The 22687-nt window shown below is 33.9% G+C and overlaps 1 protein-coding gene across 3 annotated transcripts in view; it reads right to left on the bottom strand.

The window, feature by feature from the left end:
• LOC150095705 (uncharacterized) overlaps positions 1-22687 on the bottom strand; it is a 338480-nt gene that overhangs the window by 86906 nt on the left and 228887 nt on the right. For all 3 annotated transcript variants that reach the window (XM_090410275.1, XM_090410277.1, XM_090410278.1), the window contains exon 14: positions 6472-6593. In XM_090410275.1, the coding sequence (XP_090266401.1) occupies positions 6472-6593 (122 nt within the window). The remainder of the gene's footprint in view (positions 1-6471; positions 6594-22687) is intronic.

Below are 22687 nucleotides of genomic sequence, written 5' to 3'. Positions count from 1 at the left end.
AACATTAAACTGACGTCATATGACTTGCGCAAAACACACTATGTTTTCTCCAAACCAAGGTCTCTTTCTCACTTTGACTAGTGGTGTGTGTGAATGTGTCAGTTCGGTACTTGCATTGGTATTGTGCTTTGTTCAGTGCCTGCATTGATGTTATGTTCTGTTCAGTGCCTGCAGTATAGAAGACAGTTTTGAATATTGCTTATAAATTTGGGACAATGTCAGAGGTTATTGCAAAAAAACAAGAAAGAAAAGTAGACGCAGAGAATCATCAATTTCAAGACAACTGGACGCAGGATTATTATTTTATTCTGAATAAAGGTTTGCTGTACAACGAATCCGTATCCATTAACAAAGAATACAACTTGAAGAGACACTTTACTTCGAGACATGTGGATCACCCAAATATTAATGGACAACTACGAAAAGATGAAATACAGAAGTTGAAGAAGAACTTGGATACCCAGCAGCAAATGTTCAAAAAGCAAAGAACGCAGCATTGTCAAAGCCAGCTTTGTGGTACGCAAAAAAATCGCTAAGCATTCTAAGTCATTTGGTGAAGGAGAATTTATCAAAGAATGTCTGCTGGATGTTGCAAGTATAATATGTCCTGAAAAGAAAAAAGACTTCGAGAATATTCGTTTGTCGAGACGTACTGTTGTCCGCCTAATAGAAATTATGGCTGATGATATCAAAAAAAGTTTAAAAGAGAAGATTGCTAGATTGGAAGCATTTTCAATTGCTTTGAATGACAGCACCGATGCCTCCGATACAGCAATATTTATTCGAGGAGTTGATGCAGATTTCAACATCACAGAAGAATTATTGGCACTTTGGACGTTAAAAAGAACAACTATCATTGAAGATATGTTTGAAAGTCACAGTCTTCGAGAGAGTTGGGTTTAAATGGAGTTCACTATCTGGCATATGCACTGATGGAGCCCTTGCAATGGTTGGTGCACAGAAGGGAGATTTATTGGAATAGTTCATGAAAGAGCAATAGAACTACAGATCCATCTGGAAAATTTAACAAATTTTCACTGCATTATCCACCAACAATATATGTGCAAAATAGATTAAATTCACAAATGTTATGGAACTTGTAGTAGCCAGTATTAACTTTATTAAGTCACGTCATCTCACTTAATCATCGCCAATTTAAGGAGTATTTGTTTTGCCAGACCTATTTTCGGATTATGAAGATGTGTCTTATTATTGTGAAGTGAGATTGTTGAGTAAAGGTAAAATGTTAAAACAACTTTATGATCTGAGACAAGCCATTGCAGATTTTATGGACATAAAAGGAAACACAATTAACCAAGTAAAAGATGAGTGGGTGTGTAATTTAGCATTCCTTGTAGATGTCACTGGATACCTAAACGAACTGAATCTTAAATTGCAAAAACAAGGACAATTGGTTCATGAGCTGCATGGACATGTCAAAGCTTTTTGTAATAAACTAAGATTGTTGGAAAGTCAGATAAGAGCTAAAAATTGTTATCATTTTCCTACTCTAGCAACTCATCAAAAAACATCCCTTATAATTGTTATGGAGATGAACTGAAGGCACTAACAGACCAATTTGATACAAGGTTTGCCGACTTCAAAAACAAAGACTCCACATTCGCTATATTTGCTCGTCCGATGGATGCTGATATAAATAATGTGCCAGAAAACTTACAAATGGAACTTATTGAGCTCCAGGTGGATTTGGTGCTAAAATCACAATTTAACAACATTGCTTTGACGGATTTTTATAAATTTTATTTGGTGGAAGAAAAATATACAAATTTACGCGCCATTTCAAGAAAAATCATTTGTCTTTTCGGCAGCACATGTGTGAACAGTTTTTTCAAGGATGAAATACAATAAAACAAAAATTCAGACAAGAATAATGGATGAAAACCTCGAAAATTCTATGCGATTATCCTTAAGTAATATTAACATCAATATTGATAGTCTCGTAGTTGAAGTACAAGGCCAATCTTCAGATTAAATTGTTATGTCGTTCATTATATTATAAATAAATGAAATATGAAGTAGCAACTTGTTTTAATTCATTTAATATTAATTTATTTTATTTAATAATGTGGTCCCCGAACTAGGAAAGGTTGCCCATGCCTGGTATAGACGAATCCCTTTAGTTGGTCTCTTTGAACTAAAGGTGAGTCAATTGTATTCTTATTGACTTAAACCACAATGTTAAAATGATGGTATAAACATTCCATTAAACCTATAACATGAATTAAAATGATGGTATACAACATGGCACAATTTCATACTGGCTGGGATGTCGTCCAGTTAAAAAAAGGCCCCAGTTGTTTTCGCCTGGGAACCAGGCGAAACAACTGGCCTTTTTTTTAACAGTGCAATTTAAATTTAAATTGCACTGCTTGCCAGAGCAAACAGTGCAATCTCAGCAAATCCTGAAACATATCCCAACTCAAAATTACCAGAGTTCAAGATCAGTACCATAAACATTAGAACCCTAAATGGCAAAGAAATGGAATTGGCTGAGGAATTGGATAAGAAACAGATCAATAGGGGTAACTGAAAGAAAAAAAAGACAAAAATTGGTGAGATCTTTCTAAGCAATAAACACAAAATGTTATATTCAGGCAATGACAATCAAGGAAAAGAAGGAGTAGCCATAGTATTCAACACAAAATACGAGGCTAATCTTCTTGAATGGCAGTCAGTCTCAAGTAGAGTAATGTGGGCAAATATGAGAATGGGGAACTGGACAATGAGACTTATTTGTGCCTATGGTCCCACAGAAGGTTCTACTAAGGTAGAAGTGGAGGAATTTTTTGAGGCTTTAGAAAAAGCAACTGACACAATGAAAAATGAAAAGTTGGTACTTGTTGGGGATCTAAATAGCAGAGTAGGAAATGATTGTGAGACATACAAAAATATTTTGGGAAAATTTGGAGAAAAGAGCAAAGCTAATAATAATGGCAAATATCTGTTGGATTTCTGCTCAGGACATGGACTGGTTATTACTAACACCATGTTCCAACAAAAAATGTGCAAAAATTCACATGGAGATAAGCAAGGAATAAGTAAAGTCTCATTGACTATGTTATTGTTGACAGTGATATTTTCTCCTTGGTGCAAGACACTAGAATGTACAGAGGATTTGAAATTGGAAGCGATTACTATTTAGTCTTGAGTAGGATAAAATTGAATTACATATTGAAAAGAACAACATGTAAGAAAGTTTTAAAGCGAATAAAAGTTGAGCAGCTCCCAGATGTGAATCATAGACTAAACTACACAAAGATTATTGAAGAAAAAATGCAAGAGTTTGAGAACAGGAACCAAATCTTGGAGATTCGGTGGCAAGCTTCAAAGAAAACCCCGATTGATTCAGCCAGAGAGGCATGTGGTGAGGTAGTCTGCAAGGATATAAAAATCTGAACTCTGTGGTGGACAGAGGAAGTTAAAGAGGCAGTGAAGGAAAAGAAGAAAGCATATCAAAATTTCCTGGCAAATAAGTCAGCTTTTGTTCTTAGAGAATACAGAGACAAATGTAAGAAAGCAAAACACTGTGTAAAACTAGCTAAACAAAAGTCATGGGAGGACTTTGGTAAGAACATAGAAAATAAATATCAAGAAGGTGACAAGATATTCTGGAGGTTGTTGAAGAAGCTCAGAAATGGAGGAAAAAGTGTTGTAAAAGGAATTAAGATGATAAAGGTAACATGAAAACTGGAGAAAAAGGTATCTTCGAAGTATAAAGCAATTAATTCGAAAAATTGCTAAATGAAACAATCAGTGACAGCACAGTGGTGAAAAACACTAACCAGGTATGCAATCAGGAATATACATCCCTACTTGAAGTAGAAAAAAGCCTGAAATGTGAAAAGGCAGCTGGAATAGATGATACCAAACCAAAAATCAAGCATGGAGGTACAAGTCTTGCAGTTGCTGCACTGCATAGTTCAGAAGGCCTGGACAGAGGGACAAATTCCAGATGATTGGAATATAGCTCATAGTAACCATACATTAAAATGGAAATAAAACTAAATGTGAGAATTACAGAGGTATTTCCCTACTGAGTGTTGCTGGTAAGATTTATGCAAGTATACTTGAGCAGCAGTTGAGAAGGATTGTGGAAGGGAAGCTTGGTGAAGAACAAGCTTCAGGGTCAGATTTTTACTTTACGACAAATAGTTGAGAAATCATGGGAATATAACAAACATCTGTATTCAAGTTTTCTAGATCTGGAAAATGCACATGATAAGGTGCCAAGAGAGAAGCTATTCAACACACTACAGTTATATGGTGTCAATGGGGCATTATATCAAGCAATACTTAGTCTTTATTTGAGTTGTAAGTCAGCAGTTAGGATTGAAAGAAGTATAGGAAGATGGTTTAATGTTAAATCTGGTGTCAGACAAGGATGTACATTATCCCCTCTGTTATTCATTATCTATATGGATCAACATTATGAAGGAATGTGGTATTAAACCTTATATCAAAATTGGAGATGTTAATCTCAGCTCTTTACTTTATGCAGATGATATCATACTTCTAAATAAATCCAGTACAAGTCTGCAAGATTTCCTGATTAAATTGAACAACTGTTATAATAGATTTGGTATCAAGGTCAGCAATATCTCGACAAAGACAATGAAAATAGACATAAGCATTGAAAATATCAACTGTATTGTGAATGGAGATCCTATAAAACAAATAAAACATTTAAGCTACTTAGGCATGATTTTTAGTGAAGATCGTAAATTAAATATGGAAACGGACAATAGAATCAACAAAGCTGGTATGTTAGGAAGTCAACTAAGATTAGCAAAACAGTGTTCTCTGCCAGGTTGGCAGGAAAAAATCCCAGAGGAACCAAGATATATGTGGATTGTTATTTTAAATAAAGTGCCTTAGAAGATAGAAATATGAGATCTGATAATGTTAGTCTTGACAGGTAACAGATTGATTTGGAGGAAAATTGTAGATAGGAAGTTAGTAATGTTGTAAACTTTTCATGTAGTACTATCATATCCTGTACACCCTTTGAGGGTACATGTTAGGAATTTGATGATGATGAGACTGCAGCTGCTAGATCAGCTCATACTTTGTCCACGTATTGTTTGACAGTACCATATACAGACTACAGACAGTTTATAAGATCAAAGCTAATTGCTAAATGGCAATCATCACGGCAGGAAGCACTGACAAATTATGACATTAAGCCTGAAATTCAACATCGACATTCTAGCCAACATAGAAAGAGAAGAGAGGAAGTTTTTTCTTGCTGTGCTCTGCATATTTCATAGTCATCATACCTTGACGTTATCAATCTCAAACAGACCGCACGATGTTTATAACCTTCTAAAAAGAATTAATCTGTACAAACACATTTAAGTGTAATTTTGTTTATATGTAGATATTGCATTGCTTAATTTTTGTATATACATATTATTTACTAATTTCTCTTTGACTGTTTATCTGCTGCTGTAACATTTGCTGTAATTTTATTTATATGTAGACACTGCATTGTTTAACTTCATTTTTACATGAATGTTGCTGTTTAGTCCTCAATCTTATGGTTGGTTGGATAGCAATATACCATTTTACCAGGGAATAATGATAATGAAACAAGATGGTTTCCTGTTGCCTCCCTTGCCCGAAGTATTTTTGACTGTAGTTGTGTTCACTGGACAGTTTGTCTGTTTTGAGGGATGAAAAACCCGAGTTTCTGGGTAAAAAAAAAAACCCTCCACTATTGTATGAGACCGACTAACTCACCTTTAGCCAAAAAGACCTGTGTTGGATGGGATTCGAACCCAGATCTTTACGACCAAAGTGTCTTGTCTATACCGACTGAGCTACGGAGGCTCATTTACATATTATTTACTAGTTTATTTTTTTAATATTTATGTATTGCTGTAACCTTTGATCTTGTCTACTGCTGTAACCTTTACTGCAGTTTTGTTTGCATGTAGATACTGCATTGCTAAACTTAATTTTTATGTGTGCATATTGTTTACTAATTTGTCTATGTATGTACTGCTGTAATTCAATTTATATACATATGCTGCATTACTTGGCTTGGTTTCTGTACATGCTTTCATACCAGTATGTCTATTTATGTATTGCTATAATCTTTGCTATTCTTGCACCAATAAACCAACCAACTAACCTAACAGAACAATATCACCTCTATTAATAACAAACTGTGCAATGTCTTAAAATTCTAATGTAAGTTACAGAATTTTGAATTCACGTATCCACTGATAATGCAGACAATAGTCAACTCTCGCTACAGCAAACCCATAAAAACCAGAATAGTTCGTTACAATGGACAGTTTACCATGTGAATTTCTTCTAGTCTAGCATTGTAACTATGAGGGTTTGGTTAGCATTTTAAGTAGTTTATGGTGAGTTTGTTATAACAGTGTTTGCTATAGCGAAAGCTGACTATATTAAGTTTATATATAAATATTTAAAAACATGTACCTGAACTTGAAGCGTGTTTGATGCTGCTGCTGCTGATGTATTCTGGGACATAGCCTGTGTTAGATGAGTAGGATGAATGGGAGCTGGAGCATGACTAAGTGCAGGAGGTTGCTGACTAAATACTAGTTTAAGAAAAGGTGAAAGTTGATTTTAATAATTGTTTCTAAAGAGAAATTCAAATTAACATTAATTTACTCACATTACCATATTATTCATTCCCTCATATCAATGTTCCCTCTAAGCTGTGTGCATGCACAATAGTCAAAAAGCGATCATGTACATCTAATAACCGTAAACACAAAATTTTTCTAATTTACAGTCTATTTTTGATTTTGTTATAAAAACAATTCACAATTGACTTTAAAGAATGCAGGTTTGAACTGCGCAGTTCCACTTATATGTGTTTTTTTTTTTTTTAAATAAATATACTGGAAATTTTTTTGGAGATTTGCGACAATTTAAAAACCTCACAGACAAACCGCTTAGCCTAGAAATATCAAAAAAATTAAGAAAAAGTTAAGTATGCCATGAATGCATAAAATATATCTAGATACTTGTCTATTTTATCATTTACTACCATAAAGCATATATTTAAAAGTTGAAATTTATCAAAATGTAAACAAACACAAAGATGCACTGTTAAATCATAACTGCACAAAATTAACTGTTATTAATTAGTTAAATTAATTAGCATGAAATAAAAATTTTATAACAATTCATTAGTGTATAAGCTAGGATACCATGAAGCAACCATACTGCTGTTTCTTCGTTATCACTGCATGAATCATTACACCTGTAAATCAATATGAATAATTTCTTTTTCACATTACCTTTTCCTTTTTGATGTCTAGTGTTAGTAATACCCATAACATCTGCAGTGTTGTGTATCATATAAGACAATACTGATGTAGGTAGACGATTCATCTTGTAAAAAGATGACGTAAACTTACGATATCGATAAATACAGTACAGCACTGTGAATGTATTTTCTCTTCTTTATGATTTTCTTTTCCCTAGCTTACTTTATTGTGAGAATATAGTACACGCACCAACCATACAAGATGTGTTAATCAACATTTATGTTATCAGTAAGGCTTCTGGTCAACAGCAGGTTATTGGTAGTTAAGTTTTTGGAGAGTTAAAAGTTATACGTGGATTTTCAAACAATGCAGGGAGTAGGTGCCCATAACCCCCGTGTTGTTCAAGGGTCAACTGTATATTATTATTATTACTACATAGCACCTCTAGGGAGTCCAAAGACTCATTGAGAGAGGGCACTATTCCACAACTCTGACTCCACCAACCACAACTAAGCTGATCATCTACACCAACCACCACCAGTATTTTCACAGACAATTACAAACATCCATGTCCAAGGCAGGGTTCGAACCCGCAACCATTTGGCTGGAGAGCGGATACGCTAACCACTTATCCAACCAGGCCAGCAAAATGATTAATGACAGCAGCACCCGGGGTTCTCAGGTTGCACCCTCCCAAGTACTAACTGGGCTCAGGTTTGCTTAACTTCCGTGATCAGACGAGAACTTTCAAACCGATTTGGCCACTAACGATACTTGCCATTTATTTTATTTAGTAATTTCTCAAATGTCTTCACTCTTGTTACTATATCCTGTTCCAATTTAATACACTCTCATTAATTACTTTTAGTCTGAAATGTGTAGGTGAATTGATGCTGACATCAGCAAGGAATGTTTTTAATAATAATGTTTACTGTCTACACAGTACCGTTTACTTGAACTTGTGAAATGATGGATTTTTGTAGCTACTTCAGATAAGCGAGTTAATTTGGTGCTCAATTTCATAAGTTATAGTTTTTTTTTTAAAAAAAAGGGGGTAATACTAATTATGAGAAATATTTTACATGGTAGATGTATTTCATTGCCTAGTGAAGCACCATCGCTCTGCTTTTTGAAGGTGTGAAGTGGCCACTGCCAGGTTTCATCCCTAGACTAGGGCCCTCTGGTTTCTGCCCCCCCCCCATTTCTTCTCACATGCAGTGCATGCAATGGTCTTGATGGGCATGTTCAACATACCATTATCATTATTCAACTAGGGAGCCATTTTTTAATTCATTTCAGGGTACAGTAGTAAAAGTTTTCTGTAGGCTGGCTGCCAAGATAGTGCATGGATCCAAACCTGAGGTAATGCATCTGTTGGTGGCTTCCTGATCAGTTGGTGAATAATCCTACAGCTGCTTACCCTACCAGGTTGTGCCTACAAGGAGATCAGGTTAGTGGTATGCAGGAGACACTGTCCAAGGACAGTCTATTCACTCCCTGTGCATGCCCCCTACTCTTTATGTTTAGTGAATCAACAACTCTACACATGAAAGTCAATTATACAAATACTAGCATTTTAACTGCAGATACATCTCTCATAAAAAGAAATCTAAAAATATGAAAAATACAAAAAATTGGAATTAATAATAAAAATATACCCCCCCCCACCAAAACTTGTTGCAATAAAAACCCTTCCATATCCATTTCACCAACATTTGAGGCATTAAATGTGGCTCAAGATTTCCTTATCTAACTTTACAGCCTTTCATTTGCTTCCTTTACCACTCCCTTAACTCTGATAACCATGCTGCCCTTTTTGACTACTTATCACTAAACACTGATTTCATACAAACCAATTAAAATTGTGAGATTATTTTCCTAGGAGAGGGGCAGCTCATGCATAAGCACTGTGGAACTGCAGCACCCCCAATTTTTCTTGATTTACAAATATATTTATTAATTTATTTATATTTGCTTGTAATATTTAATTTTATCATCAACAATCCTATACAATTCTCTTATTTTGTATAAAAAATAATCAAAATCCATCTTATAGAAATTGGGAGGGCGAAGAGCACTGTTTACCACAGTGTCATATTGCTACACACGCAAGCATATCATAGCGAGATGCGAGCTATTAGCATAATGTGGCACTGTTCGTCGAGCAGTTTCACTGTTGTTTATATGCAGTTTGCATCAGTAGTAGAGTGTTTGTAGTGCTTATTGTGTTTACTTAGTCTCTAACTATTTGGACATAACATTTGTTACAGTTTTTAATTTAGAACATTATTGGGGTTATTGATAATTATGACCTCGGAATTTTTAAGTAATTTTGAATTATACTAAACTGTATAATTTTATTGATAATAAACATTTTTTCATGTTTAATTTTTTTTTTTTTTTAATTTTTACCATAATTTTGATGTTTTATCCAAACACGTATACTGTACTTACACTTACAGTGCATATATATATTTCGAAAGTTGCAGCACTCCCATGATTTCAAGCCACGAGCCACCACTGCCAATAACAACAAACTAGCTCCACCACTCCAGCTTCACAGATCAAGCCAGAAAGGAAGCTGAATCATTTACCATCAGTCACAGCCTAGCATAAATAGTTAATCTACCAACCAGAATACCTCAATCATCAGACAATCCTCAACATCATTCTTCCAACACTTTGGATCTTTTCTTAACTACCTGTCCCTCCAAATCATCATCAGTGGTCCTAATAACAGGCACTTTAAGCACCCTCGATCCTCCTCTCTCTAAAAATGCAATGTGGAAATCCTGACCATAATGCTATTCAAGTCTCCTTCTCTACAGTTCATTCTCGTCAAACACAATCCCAGCCTAGAATCCTATGGCACTATACAATTGTACCAAAACTTTCAAAAGTGATAGAGAAGATTATCAACTATCAGTTTCTTCATTACTTGGAGACTCAACAGTTAATTAGTGATCACCAATATGGATTCTGCCATTCTCATTCTACAGCTGACCCCTAGCTTGTCTCAATCCACCTATGGACACAGGCCACAGAAAGATTCGGAGAAAGCGATATTATTGCTCTTGATATTTCAAAGGCATTTGATCATGTCTGTCATCAAGGCCTCCTAAACAAGTTACCATCTTATGACCCCCCCCCCCCATGCACTCTGATTGAATTGCCAGCTTCCTCTAATTAAATTTTTCCATCAATGCTGAAGTAATTCAGGTTCCGTACTCTTACTCACACTCTTTATCCTTTACATCAATGATTTCCTCTGACTTAAAATCCTATTCACAGTTTCATGAATGATAGTCTTCATTCCTCTTTCAAGAAATCCTGGTACTCTAATGATAGAAATCTCAAGATCTTCCATAACCAATGACAAATACTGATCTCCTCAACATCCTCAAACAAGATGAATACAACTTAATAAATTTCAGTTGCTAAAAAAAAAAACTTAAGCCTGACTTATTACTTGCTGGAAAGATCTCGCTGCACTCCATCTTACTCTTAATAATGTTCCAATTTTCTTTCAAGATCAGCTTTCTCTTCTTGGGTTAGCTATCACATCCAGTTTATCATGGGACAAACATTACATACACAGACTCCTCAGCCTCTAAAAAAAAAAAAGAAAAAAAGCTCAGTCTTTTTTTTTCTGTTTAAAACATTAGTTCTCTTCCTCTCAACCTTCCCTTCAGTCACTTTCCCAATACATGTTTAGTTTCTGCACCATGCCTTTTCTACTTTCATGGACACTGTTCCTCTGAATTGACCACTACTAGTCCACTTTCTTCTACTCATGTAAGAAGAAGAGTAGCCACTTGCCAACACCCATACAGTGTCTAACCCCAAACATATCTTCCTTCATTCCATCCATCTCTATTCTTTGAAACAATCTCCCCCATACTGTTTTTCTCACTGAATACAACCTTCAACTCTTTAAGAAACATATCAATAGGTTACTTTTTCTCCTCAATCATTAACCCACACATGGCATGGCATGGCAGTGCTATAAGTCCTGTGTGTGGTCACCATTTAACATTAGCAGTTTTAATGCCCTAAAAATATCACTATTGAAATTAAAGCAGAAAAGAACTATAAATTTTTTTAAATTTCAATGGCTGGAGAAATGTGTCGAAACAGCAACACCAATGAAAGAACATACAAGTTTGTGCTTGTATTCTCAACACTAAAGCACTGAGAAAATTTTGAAAAGGTATAATGCCTTTGTGTCACCTGTCTTTACGTGAATTTTCTTCACTGTCCTACAATATTTGAATTTCTTTTTGCCTCACAATTGATTTATTCTGTCTCTTCCCAAATTTAGCAATGAATCTATTTAGTGAGATGATGTGTGGACACAATTTTTTGAAGCACAATTTGTCAAGTAAGTCACATTTGGACAGCACAACACTAAGTAAAAAAACAAAAAACATTGTTTTGAGGGGGACTTTTCAGCAGGGCTCATTAGTCTTGAATGAAAATCTGAACAAATCAAGATACTTATTGATAGTGTTCCACTGGCAAACAGAATGAGAGTTCTACGCTTTATAATCACACAGCTAGTCTAGTATTTATGCTTACACATTGGTTTAAACTTCATTGGGTTTAATAGAATGAATACAGCACAGAGGAACAATAAAATACAAGTTTATTAGATCCTATATTTCGTCTGTCACAGACATCATCATCATGGATACAATCTCAAAATTGTAAAAGCACACACAAAAATACTCAAAAACACACTCAAAAGTGGAAAAAAAGTATTAGACCAAAGCCTAAGAGTGGGTGCTGTTGGCTAGCCTTAGTTATGGAAAGAATTAAGAATTAGTTTCCCAAATCTTGAGAAGTTAAAAACTTATAGAAGCACACTGAGATGCTGATGAAATAGTATTTTACGCTTTTGAGATTGTATTCCTGATGATGTCTCTGTGACAGATAAAATATAAGATCTAATAAACTTGTATTTTATTGTTCCTCTATGCTGTATTCATTCCATTAACCTCCCAACCAGCCAAGGTGGATGAAATAGCCAGTCCACCCTAGCTTTTTTCATGGATCAAACTTCAACAGCGTTCTACCTTTTATCATGCCATTACCTCTCTTCACACCTATTTTAGAGCCATTAGTGGATTAACTGTTGGTGAGGGGCCTTTGTGTCACCTGTCTTTACGTGAATTTTCTTCACTGTCCTACAATATTTGAATTTCTTTTTGCCTCACAATTGATTTATTCTGTCTCTTCCCAAAAATTGAAACAAATTTCAGGTGCAAAAATAATCAATCCTGAAATGACCACCGATCAGCATTTGCAATGAATCTATTTAGTAATAGTTAATTTGCTGTATTCTTCAAATCATGCAACAGAACAGTTGCACTGATTTTTCTTTCACTTTACTTACAATATAGAAAGAATTTTTTTTGCAAAAATTTTCAAATGTTTGATTTAAAATGTTATGTCAAATATTTATATATTTAAATAATATTTATTGAAATAAATGACCTTTTGCTTTCTTTCCTAGCAAAATATCATTATATGGATCATCACATTTCAGTTTTAGAAACTGATTTTTTTTTTTTTTAAAGGAACAACAAATGATGTTAAATTACATTACTCAGTTTCCAATTGCAAGTCATTTCAGTATCAAAAATTTATATTCAATGATATTGTAGCAGGGACTCTTTGCCTTCATCTTTTTTTTCTGTAATGCTCCCCCCCCCCCCTCCTTATCCTTCCTAGAACTCAATTTCATAACTATTCTAAATTTCTACAGGTTTGACAACTTTTCCAGACAGTACTCAAAATCTATTACTTAATTTTACCATTTTGACAAAAGAAATAAGGCAATAATATCGTCCATGAAGCTTCCAATTCTATACTATTTCTTTGCAATCTAAAATCAGTCTACTGTCTGCTGAAATTATTTGAAATCTTAGAAATACTATGCTATATTTTCACCATGTAAAACTGTGTATATGCATAACACACAAGAGAAAGTTCAGTAGTATTATTTTTGTTTCTTTTGCTTAATAATAAAAAAAAATAATTAAATATTACTACTTCTACTGTTGGTTGCTATTCTGAAATAATCTACGTCTTAGAAATACTTGATAATAATCCTCATAGCTGGAGGAAAAATTAAAGGCTAGATTACTCTCACTATTGAGAAAGAAAAGAGAGACCACTTTGCCAGATGTCGCACTAAAGTGTCTCAAGTGGTAGTGCAAAATACATCAAGAATGTCCTGTCCCATTTTCAATTGTTGATTAGCAGACATCCTGAATACAGAAATACTGACATTTCTTTTACAGGCTGATACAGTATTTATGCAAGAATAATTTCTTAATTTATAATGATCAGTTTCACTTTATTTTTGAAAAATTATAAATTATTTGATACAATTATCTTGAAAAAGAGGATTTGAATTATTTTAAAAGAAAAAGAGCATATGCGTTACATAATCTTTTTGGGGAACTGAGGGTTATAGACCTATTCAATCTGCAGATATTTCAGAGAATTTATTTTATAAATCGTTCGCAAGACAACTGTTACAAACAAATGTAAATCACTTCGGGAACATGACCATTCATTTTAGCGTAAAATAGTAGCAAAGGTTTAGCTACTTCAACAATGCAACGTAGCTAAACTAGAAGAAAGTGTAATTATATCTGCTGATGCTAGAACACTTAAATAATTTTTTTTGACTTTATTTCTCTATTAGTTATAATGTGATCAATTTACAGATTTTTGCCCTCGTGTTTTCTCCCATCTTATGTGCAGTGATTTCTTCTTTGTACTACAAGAAAAAATCAGATAACAGAAGATATGTAGTTATGAGTATACTGCATTTGTAGGATAAAAGTGATTTTAAATATTAATTTCACCTATTGCCCAATATCACATAATTTCCTGATTTATAATAATCAAGAAATAATGTATATTTTCTGATTTGCTAATTTATAATAATCACCAGCTAGTTTCTGTATTGAAAAATTAAAGTTATGTGGAACAGTTACTAGAGAAAAAAATAAATTAAATAAAAACTGCACCCATGTTTCATAACAGTTTTCTGGTATGTGATAGTGATGAAGCAAGGGAAGGGGGGGTTTAAACTATCAAAGGCAAAATTAAAGTTCAGTTCTATTTTTGATGCATGTGCAATGATAGAATTTAAGCAAAAGTATCGCTTACTTCAAAATTGGAGCATGATCTCTGAAATAGCAGAAAATATATACATATCAATTTAAATCGTAACCGTTAATATCATTTTGTAATGACCAATTATACAGGGAAACAATGAAGGTGAAAGTGCAAAGAACAGTAGATCATGATATAAAGAAAAAAGAATTAGTGATATGATTTAAGAATTTCATGATAATCTATAAAGCAAAGTCGCCCAAGCACGTCCTTTAGGAAATCTGTGAAGTATTCTTCGAATATGATTTTGAACAAAAATAAAAATAATATAATCTGGAAAGTCGACAGCCAGTTTTGTTTAAATAATATATCAAATAATTATCGTGAATTAATTTCTTTGAGAACAAAGAAAATTTTTTTTCGTGTAAGCGATTAGAAAAAATAAGCCAAAAAAATTAAAAATGAAATGTTCTCAAAGGTAAGGCAATATTTAAGTGAAGAAACTATGCAAGGATATTTATTTTGTCCAGGCATTAAAATTGTATTGTACAATAAAAAAGAGAAAACAAAAATAAAAATAACTTCTATATTTCTGATTTTTTAATGATACTTGTGACATATGATTAGAAATATATACACGTTTACACAAGAATAATGTTTAATTTGCCAAATATATCCTGAAGAAATATGATTTAACAGCCACTTATACACCTATTAACAAATTATCCACCCATTTTCCTTCATATAAAAATAAATGCTCAACCTTGTCTCTACCTGGTGTGTATCAAGTTCCTTGTAATCTTTCCTACTTTGGATAAACTGGACGTTCTATAGAAAAAAGAATTCGAGAGCACCAATCATCAATTCAACACAACAAATCTGAGAAATCTGGATTAGCTCAGCATGGATTAGAAACAAGCCACAACATCCTTTGGTCCAGGACTACAGAGATGTTGCTACAAATGTTTATTTAAAAACGTTTATTTAAAGAAAGTGTGGAGGCCTTATTTCAACGTCCTAACTTGAATCGTAATGACTGTATATCTATATCAAAAATTTGGGAAAGTTTAATTAGGTTAAGACATTAATTTTTTTTTTTTTTTTTGTAAATTTCCTATATTAGTCTAATGTTATTTAAGATTATTATATGAATTTCTGAATTAATATCTTTATGACTTTAAAATGTTTACTCTTCTAATACTTAGTGATTTGACATCACACGGCTCGTTCTATGTGTGAATGATCAATTGTTCGTATTCCACCTTGTTTTTTAAAACTATTCCTATGTAGCCACTGAAGTTGGTCTGTAATATTCGGACCGAAATATTTGGCAAATTAAACATTATTCTTGTGTAAATGTGTATATATTTCTATTCTATATTTCTATATTTTTGTGTTTCTTGTTATAGGCAACTGAGATGCAGATATGAATGTGAGATAATCTGTTTAAGTGTTCTCTTCAGTGTGGGGGATTATCACACCTTCTAAATGACAAACTTCCAAATTGCACTTCTTATCCATGTTCTTTCAACACGTGGTCTGAAGCATATCCAGATTTAGCTGGACATCTATAGACATCCTGGACAGTTGGGAAGTTAAACCTAATAATGACATCACATGGCAAGTATGTGAATATACCTACCTGATAGCTGAAGCAGCAAGAATTATTCTTTCAAGTTTCTGGTGCTAAAGTATGAAATACTTTAGCACTTGATGAGAGCCCCAACATGCATGACTAAACATTTGATACCACACTTCTAATTTAGATCGGTACAAGTCATCACAACATAACATATTTTGGAGGTAATGTTTAATTACAGTGACGTGATGATGATGAAACAGTATTTAACATCCAAGATTTTTACAAAACGCACCAACTATATCTTGCAAAAATAGTTATATTTACACCCAATGGTGCTGCTGTTGCCAGGTTAAATGGAGTAGCTAGACAATAAAACACAAAACTCCACATTTAGTCAAACAGCATTGTGTTACACATTGCAAAGACGTGGGCATCAATTAAGCATGGAAAGAGATCAGTCTGAGGGAAATTGAAACACTGATGAGAACTATTGACATATTTTGTAGGACATCAATAAAAAAGTGTAGAGTTGCAAAAGCAGTGAATGCTTCAGAATGTGAATTGGTTGCTTTCATCATCATCGTAACGTTAATTACAGATTACCATATTGGTCTGTTCCAGTCTCATTATCCATCTTATGTCTTTTTTTGAGGTGTAGCCAATTGGTTGATATTTGTTTAGGATATCATGTGTTGGCCATTCAGTTTACATGTTCTATTTTGTTTATGACTGTTTAGTTCTTATTCTATTGATTTCGTTTTTAGTTCTTTTAAAATATCTTTGTTCCTTTTTTGGTCTAATAATGTGTATTTTGCAGTTATCATAAATCTCATTTCACTTGTTTTTATTTTATTCTTTGTTTATCTTGTTTATTACCCAAATTTCACTACCATATAATAATGTGGACACTGCTAAAGTATTGCATATTTTCAAGCGTGTTTCTTTTTGTACTACATTTGGATTGAGCGTTCTATTTATCAGGCCTACAATCTGTAAAAATTTTGAAGTTTTTAATTTTATGTCTTTTTCTCCTTCATATATTTCACATCCAAATGTGAAATATATGAAGGTAACTGAAAGTATTTATCTGTTCTATTATTTTATTATTAATAACTATTCTAACTGGAGTTTGTCTACAAAATGCCCTTGTTTTAGTTTTATCTATGGATATTTTCATTCCAAACTGTTCTACTATAACGTTTAAATTATATATTGCTCTTTGTAAATTGTCTTCCTTATCTGATATTACTACCTGATCATCTGTTGGTTGCTTTCAAACCACCTAACAAGGTAGGTTTGGTCATCTTGACATTTTATGCTTCAAGCCATTATTCACAACTACGATCCTCTTGCTAATTATTTTGAGCAAGAGAAAGATCCAATATCTAAGTACTGCTTCAAGAAGCTGAAATCTCTGAAATATCAAGTTAACGTTGAATTTGAATGGTGTTTTTTTTTTCAGAACTGGCATTGTCAACTGCACTACTTCAAAAAGGTAATCTGATGCCTGTTGAGGCATCAGATTACCTTTTTGAAGCAGTGCAGAGGCACTTTATTTTGCAGGAGCAAAGATTAGTAAACTTAGAGGACAGTATTCTGTGATAATTTCATGAAGTGAAACTGAACAAGCATTTCTGAAAAAGAATTCAAGAAAACAATTTAGTAGATACCATAGTGATGAGTTCACATTCATCTGGAATAGAGATTCCCAGAAAACAAGGCAGAAGAATGGGTTGTATTTGACTGCACAGTGATCTTGTGGACGGTTTGGCTTCAATTTTGGAACTGAACAGGTTATTTCCTCGTGCTCATGACACAAAAAACCTGATGTAACAAAATCGGACAAAGGTAATGCCATGGACGTCCTTAACAGATCAAATTGCATTTATCAGATGAATCAATTAGTATAATGGCACTTATCAACTTGTGAATTATAATCCAACTAACAAGATTAAGAAAAAACTGAATTACTTAAGTGTCACTTCTTGACCATCGGACGCTGTTAAAAAATATTACCCCATTACGCCCTTTCTCCCAGAATATATGGTGTTCCAAAGGTTCACAAACATGATGTTCTGCTTCGGCCAATAGTTGAAGGTATAGACAGCCCTAATTATCACCTACCCAAGAAATTAGAGTCAACACTGAAGCAGTTGGTAGGTCATTCTGCCTCCTACGTAAAAAAACACACTCCAAAAACAAAATTAAAACATAACACTCAGCAAAGATGATTTATTAGTCAGTTTGACGTTCTTGCCCTTTTCACAAATATCCCGAAGGGTGACACAATTCTTCTCTTACAGAAGAACTTTCCACCTGACATTAGGACTCTCTTTACCAATGTACTATGTACTTCTGGTTACTTCATGTGGCAAAATAATTTTTACCTACATACAGAAGGTATGGCCATGGGCTCACCACTATCCCCCCCCCCCCCCCCCCAAATTGCTAACTTTTATATGGAAGCTTTAGAGCAATGTGCTCCAGATTCTTTTACTTTAAAACCTACAGTTTGGCTTAGATACATTGACAATGTTTTTGTTATCATGGCTGCCAAACGTTAAAAGTCTTCCTCAGCCACCTGAACAAACAGCATGAGCACATACAATTTATTATTGAAATTAAAAATCTGAACTCGCTTCCTTTCCTGAATAGACTAGTCACACATCTTCCCTCAGGCAGTCTATCCTTCACTGTCTCCCACAAGCCTACACACACACACCTGCCAATATATACATGCAGGGCCTGCGCTACCATTTAGACAAACTAGGCAACCACCTAAGGCGCAAGCCATGAAGGGGTGCAAAACTTCAAGCTTTATTGCTTCAAAACTTTATTCATACTTTACTAAAATATCAAAATTAAATAGTGATATATGATTTAGGTATTGATTCTTCTTCCTTATCCTTCACAGTCACACATCACACTAGTTTCAAATTAATTAAAAAATAAAATAAAAAAGCCCCATTAATTTACCTATTAATTCAACCTGAAAGACAATTTTATTTTGTTTAATGTCAATTAGAAATATTTTAGTTTATGAAATAAGGGGTGCACTTGTAAACTTTGCCTAGGGTGCAAAATAACCTGGCAACAGTGTTTACATGCTAACTCAATCACCCTTAGCAAAAACTTGGAGTCATTAACACCCTTGAAAACAGAGCTATAACTATTTGCTTTAATGAACAAGCTCTTAAACAAGAATTACAAATTATTAGCAATACATTATACCATCCATAAAGTTCTTCATCAAAAAATAGATATAGATTACAGTAAAACCATAGCTATCCCATACATTAAAGGGTTAACAGAACAAATAAAAAGAATTCTACATCACTATAATCTTAATGCTACTTTTAAACCACCTATAAAATTAAAAAACATATTCCCCATTGGCTCATCATGGAGTTTATTGTATCTATTGCACCTCTACTCACCTTATATTGGTGAAACTGGACATACAATTCCTATCCATAAAAAAGAATACAAATGATGCATTAAATTTAACAATTTTGGTAAAGCAGGCCTCTCAGATCTTGCTCTTAACACCCTACACCAAATTGATTGGAAAAGTATCTGTTCTTTACATCACACAAAAACCTGGTACAAAAATAAATTTAAAGAAGCCTGTGAAATTCTGATTAACCATTCTAATCTTGATAATGGTGGCATCAAAATCCAAAGAATTTGGATGGCAGATATTCAGTCCACTTAGTTGTTCAAGTTTTCCAGCAAACTCTGACTTTAGGATTCTAAGCAATAATTTCAGCTTTTATTGGCCATCATCCATACTTTTTCATTCTAATTTATATGTATACTTATATGAGTAATTATGTGGGAACATGATGCTCTCTAGCTTAATTTATTTTTTGTAATGAAATAGATAATAATAATAGCAGGGCTCTAGCGTTGATGTAGTAGGTATTTTTATTTTTATTTAAATCCTCACCAGAGGTCAGGCCAATGATTTTAACAGTTGACCAAATCAATGTAACTTTAGCATACCATGTAGATTATAGTGCAGCTTTTTCTTTGTATATATGTGTATACTTCAGATGATGACCTTAATGTGAAATGATTATTTTCATTTATATTAAACTGAAGTTTTACTCTACTAAAGACCAACCCCCCCCCCCCCAGACCTACCTGGGGGTATACCAGGTCCCTTACAGCTGTAAGCTGTCCCTTTGGCCAAACAGGCAGGAGAGTTAATATCAGAACACAAGGACTACATCCGGTTTCACCAATACAGCCACTCTGGTCTTGCAGACCATGTGCTGGATATCCTCCATAGAATACGGTGGAAGAAAGCCACGATAATACACCTTAGTAAATTCAAATACGAAAGGCTTTTCATGGAATCAGCATCAGCCCTAAGAAACAATCCAAACCTCAACAAATTTGGTTGCATGAGACCGCCCCAAATTTGGGAAACCTACATCAGAAGACCTTCAGCCCAATCGCCCAAGAATACCAACATTGCCCGCTAGGGGGCACCATCAGGACTTTTAGGAGAAAGAATAGCTTCCTTCTTCATCCTCATTTACTGTTTGTTGTGCTTGCATGCATGTGTCTTGTTTTTAAGTTCCTGTGAAAATGGCAATGTGACGTTGCCGAAATATTGGAAGTGTATTAAAATTTATTTTAATGTATATCCTAGTATACATTTGTAATTTCCTTAAGCTATTTAGTAAAAATGCATAATCGTCTAAGCCTTTCCATGAGAACTAGAACTTTATAGTCCTTTCTCTTGTTCATTCAACTATGACTGAGACATGAGAAAGTATATTCATGCTATGTGACTTATTCTTGTGTTTCATTTAAATAATGTAACCAGTCTTCGGCATTTTCGCAGAATTACAGTGAGTGAAATATAGGAGTGGATATTAAATTCAAAATTGTGTAAACATTTTCTAATATATTACTAATTTACCATTAATGCTGGAACATAAGTAAATAAGAGCCATAGGCAGTCCTTTCACTGGTTTTTGGCTGATAGTAACTTTATGTAACATCTGGAAACACACCGAAAAACCAACTTTTAAATACCATTTTCCCCCGACTCTGTATCTGATTTCATTTTGTGGATGGTGTCTTAACTGTGTGGTCAAATATCAAATGATTTTTCTAAAGAAGAATCATTTGATATTTGAGCAAAATAAACTCCTTATATACCCACATCAAGTTCACTATTGAACACGAGTCCAAAGAGTCTTCCCTTTCTGGATACTTTAATAATCACTAAATCTGCAGGCAACAATGAATTTTCAGTTTACAGAAAACTTTCCTTCATTGACAGGTACATCAACCTGGCTTCACATCACCACTCATCACAAAAGATAGATATATTATCAAGCATCTTGTTCATAGAGCTCACACAATTTGTTCTTCATATTCCCTTCTGTTAGAAGAACTCAATAAAATAAGAATCCCAATGGTATCTAATGGGTATAATGAAACTACAATCTAGAAAATTATCAGTCATCATCTTACTACCAGAGAGATCTGATGTTAAAATAATTTCCATACCTGACCTTAAAGGGACTGAACAAATAACATGAATTCCTTGCAAATACTCTCTATTCACCACTTTCAAACCTGGATGGAAATTATTCTCTTTCCAAGGATAAACCACAACCTCCATTCTTATGTGGTGTTTGTGAAGTGTGCTGTTCCCGCTGACTTTCCAAGGACACCAAGACTACATAAGATTTTTAGCATCAGAGGGTTCTGCCCTTGCTTCTTATGCCATAGACACTTGACCGAATTCATTAGAATGAAGCTAAAATTTTCACTACAGTAACTTTAAATTTGATCATGTATTCCTTGAAATTTGTACCATTACTCTGATCTTAATAGAGTGGACTGCATGCTTATCTCAACATTTTGGAAAGTAATCACTATAAACTGTTCATAATATATATCAAAGAAGTCAAGACATATTTGTAGTTTCATTCTTTATCTAAGTATAAGCATAAAAAGTTTGCACTTGAACTATCTTCATGGGCTATTTGTATATAGTCTAATGACTTCACATCAATTGCCTTAGTATCACACATTGCAAAGCAACCCCCCCCCCCTTTGGAAGTGTATAATGCTATGCATTATGGGAAGGGCCACTATCCTGACCAGTCTCGACCTTTATTGAAGTAATATTTCCCATATACAAGTAGTATTACAAAGGTATATCACCTTATTAAATTACACTGGATCAGACAGACCTCAATTTTGAAACTGGCATGGGTACAGGCCCCTTCTTATAATGTTTAGCATTATACACACCCAAAAAGGATGTGCACTTTGCATTGTGGGATACAAATAGAGACTAATGACTTCACAATTGATGTGAAGTCATTAGTCTCTATATGCAAGTAGTCCAGTCATGAAGATACTTCATGTGCAAACTTTGTTTGCTTACACTTGGTTCAAGGATTAAACCAAGAATATAATTTCTTTTCTTCTTTAATTGATAATATAACCATATGAAAAAACTTTCCACACACAAACATATATATTTGTTTTTTAGGCCAATAATTGAGGTTCATGGGGTGTCGAGGAGAGATAGTACTTGGTTAGACTTGGATAGACTTGGTTCAAGGATTAAACCAAGAATATAATTTCTTTTCTTCTTTAATTGATAATATAACCATATGAAAAAACTTTCCACACACAAACATATATATTTGTTTTTTAGGCCAATAAT

The sequence above is a fragment of the Typopeltis vanoorti genome, chromosome 20 (assembly GCF_054136105.1).
Source record: "Typopeltis vanoorti isolate ZY-2024b chromosome 20, IOZ_Tvanoo_1.0, whole genome shotgun sequence".
In the NCBI taxonomy this organism is placed as follows: domain Eukaryota; kingdom Metazoa; phylum Arthropoda; class Arachnida; order Uropygi; family Thelyphonidae; genus Typopeltis; species Typopeltis vanoorti.
The sequence above is the reverse complement of the archived record's forward strand: the minus strand, read 5'-3'. Positions and strand labels throughout refer to the sequence as shown.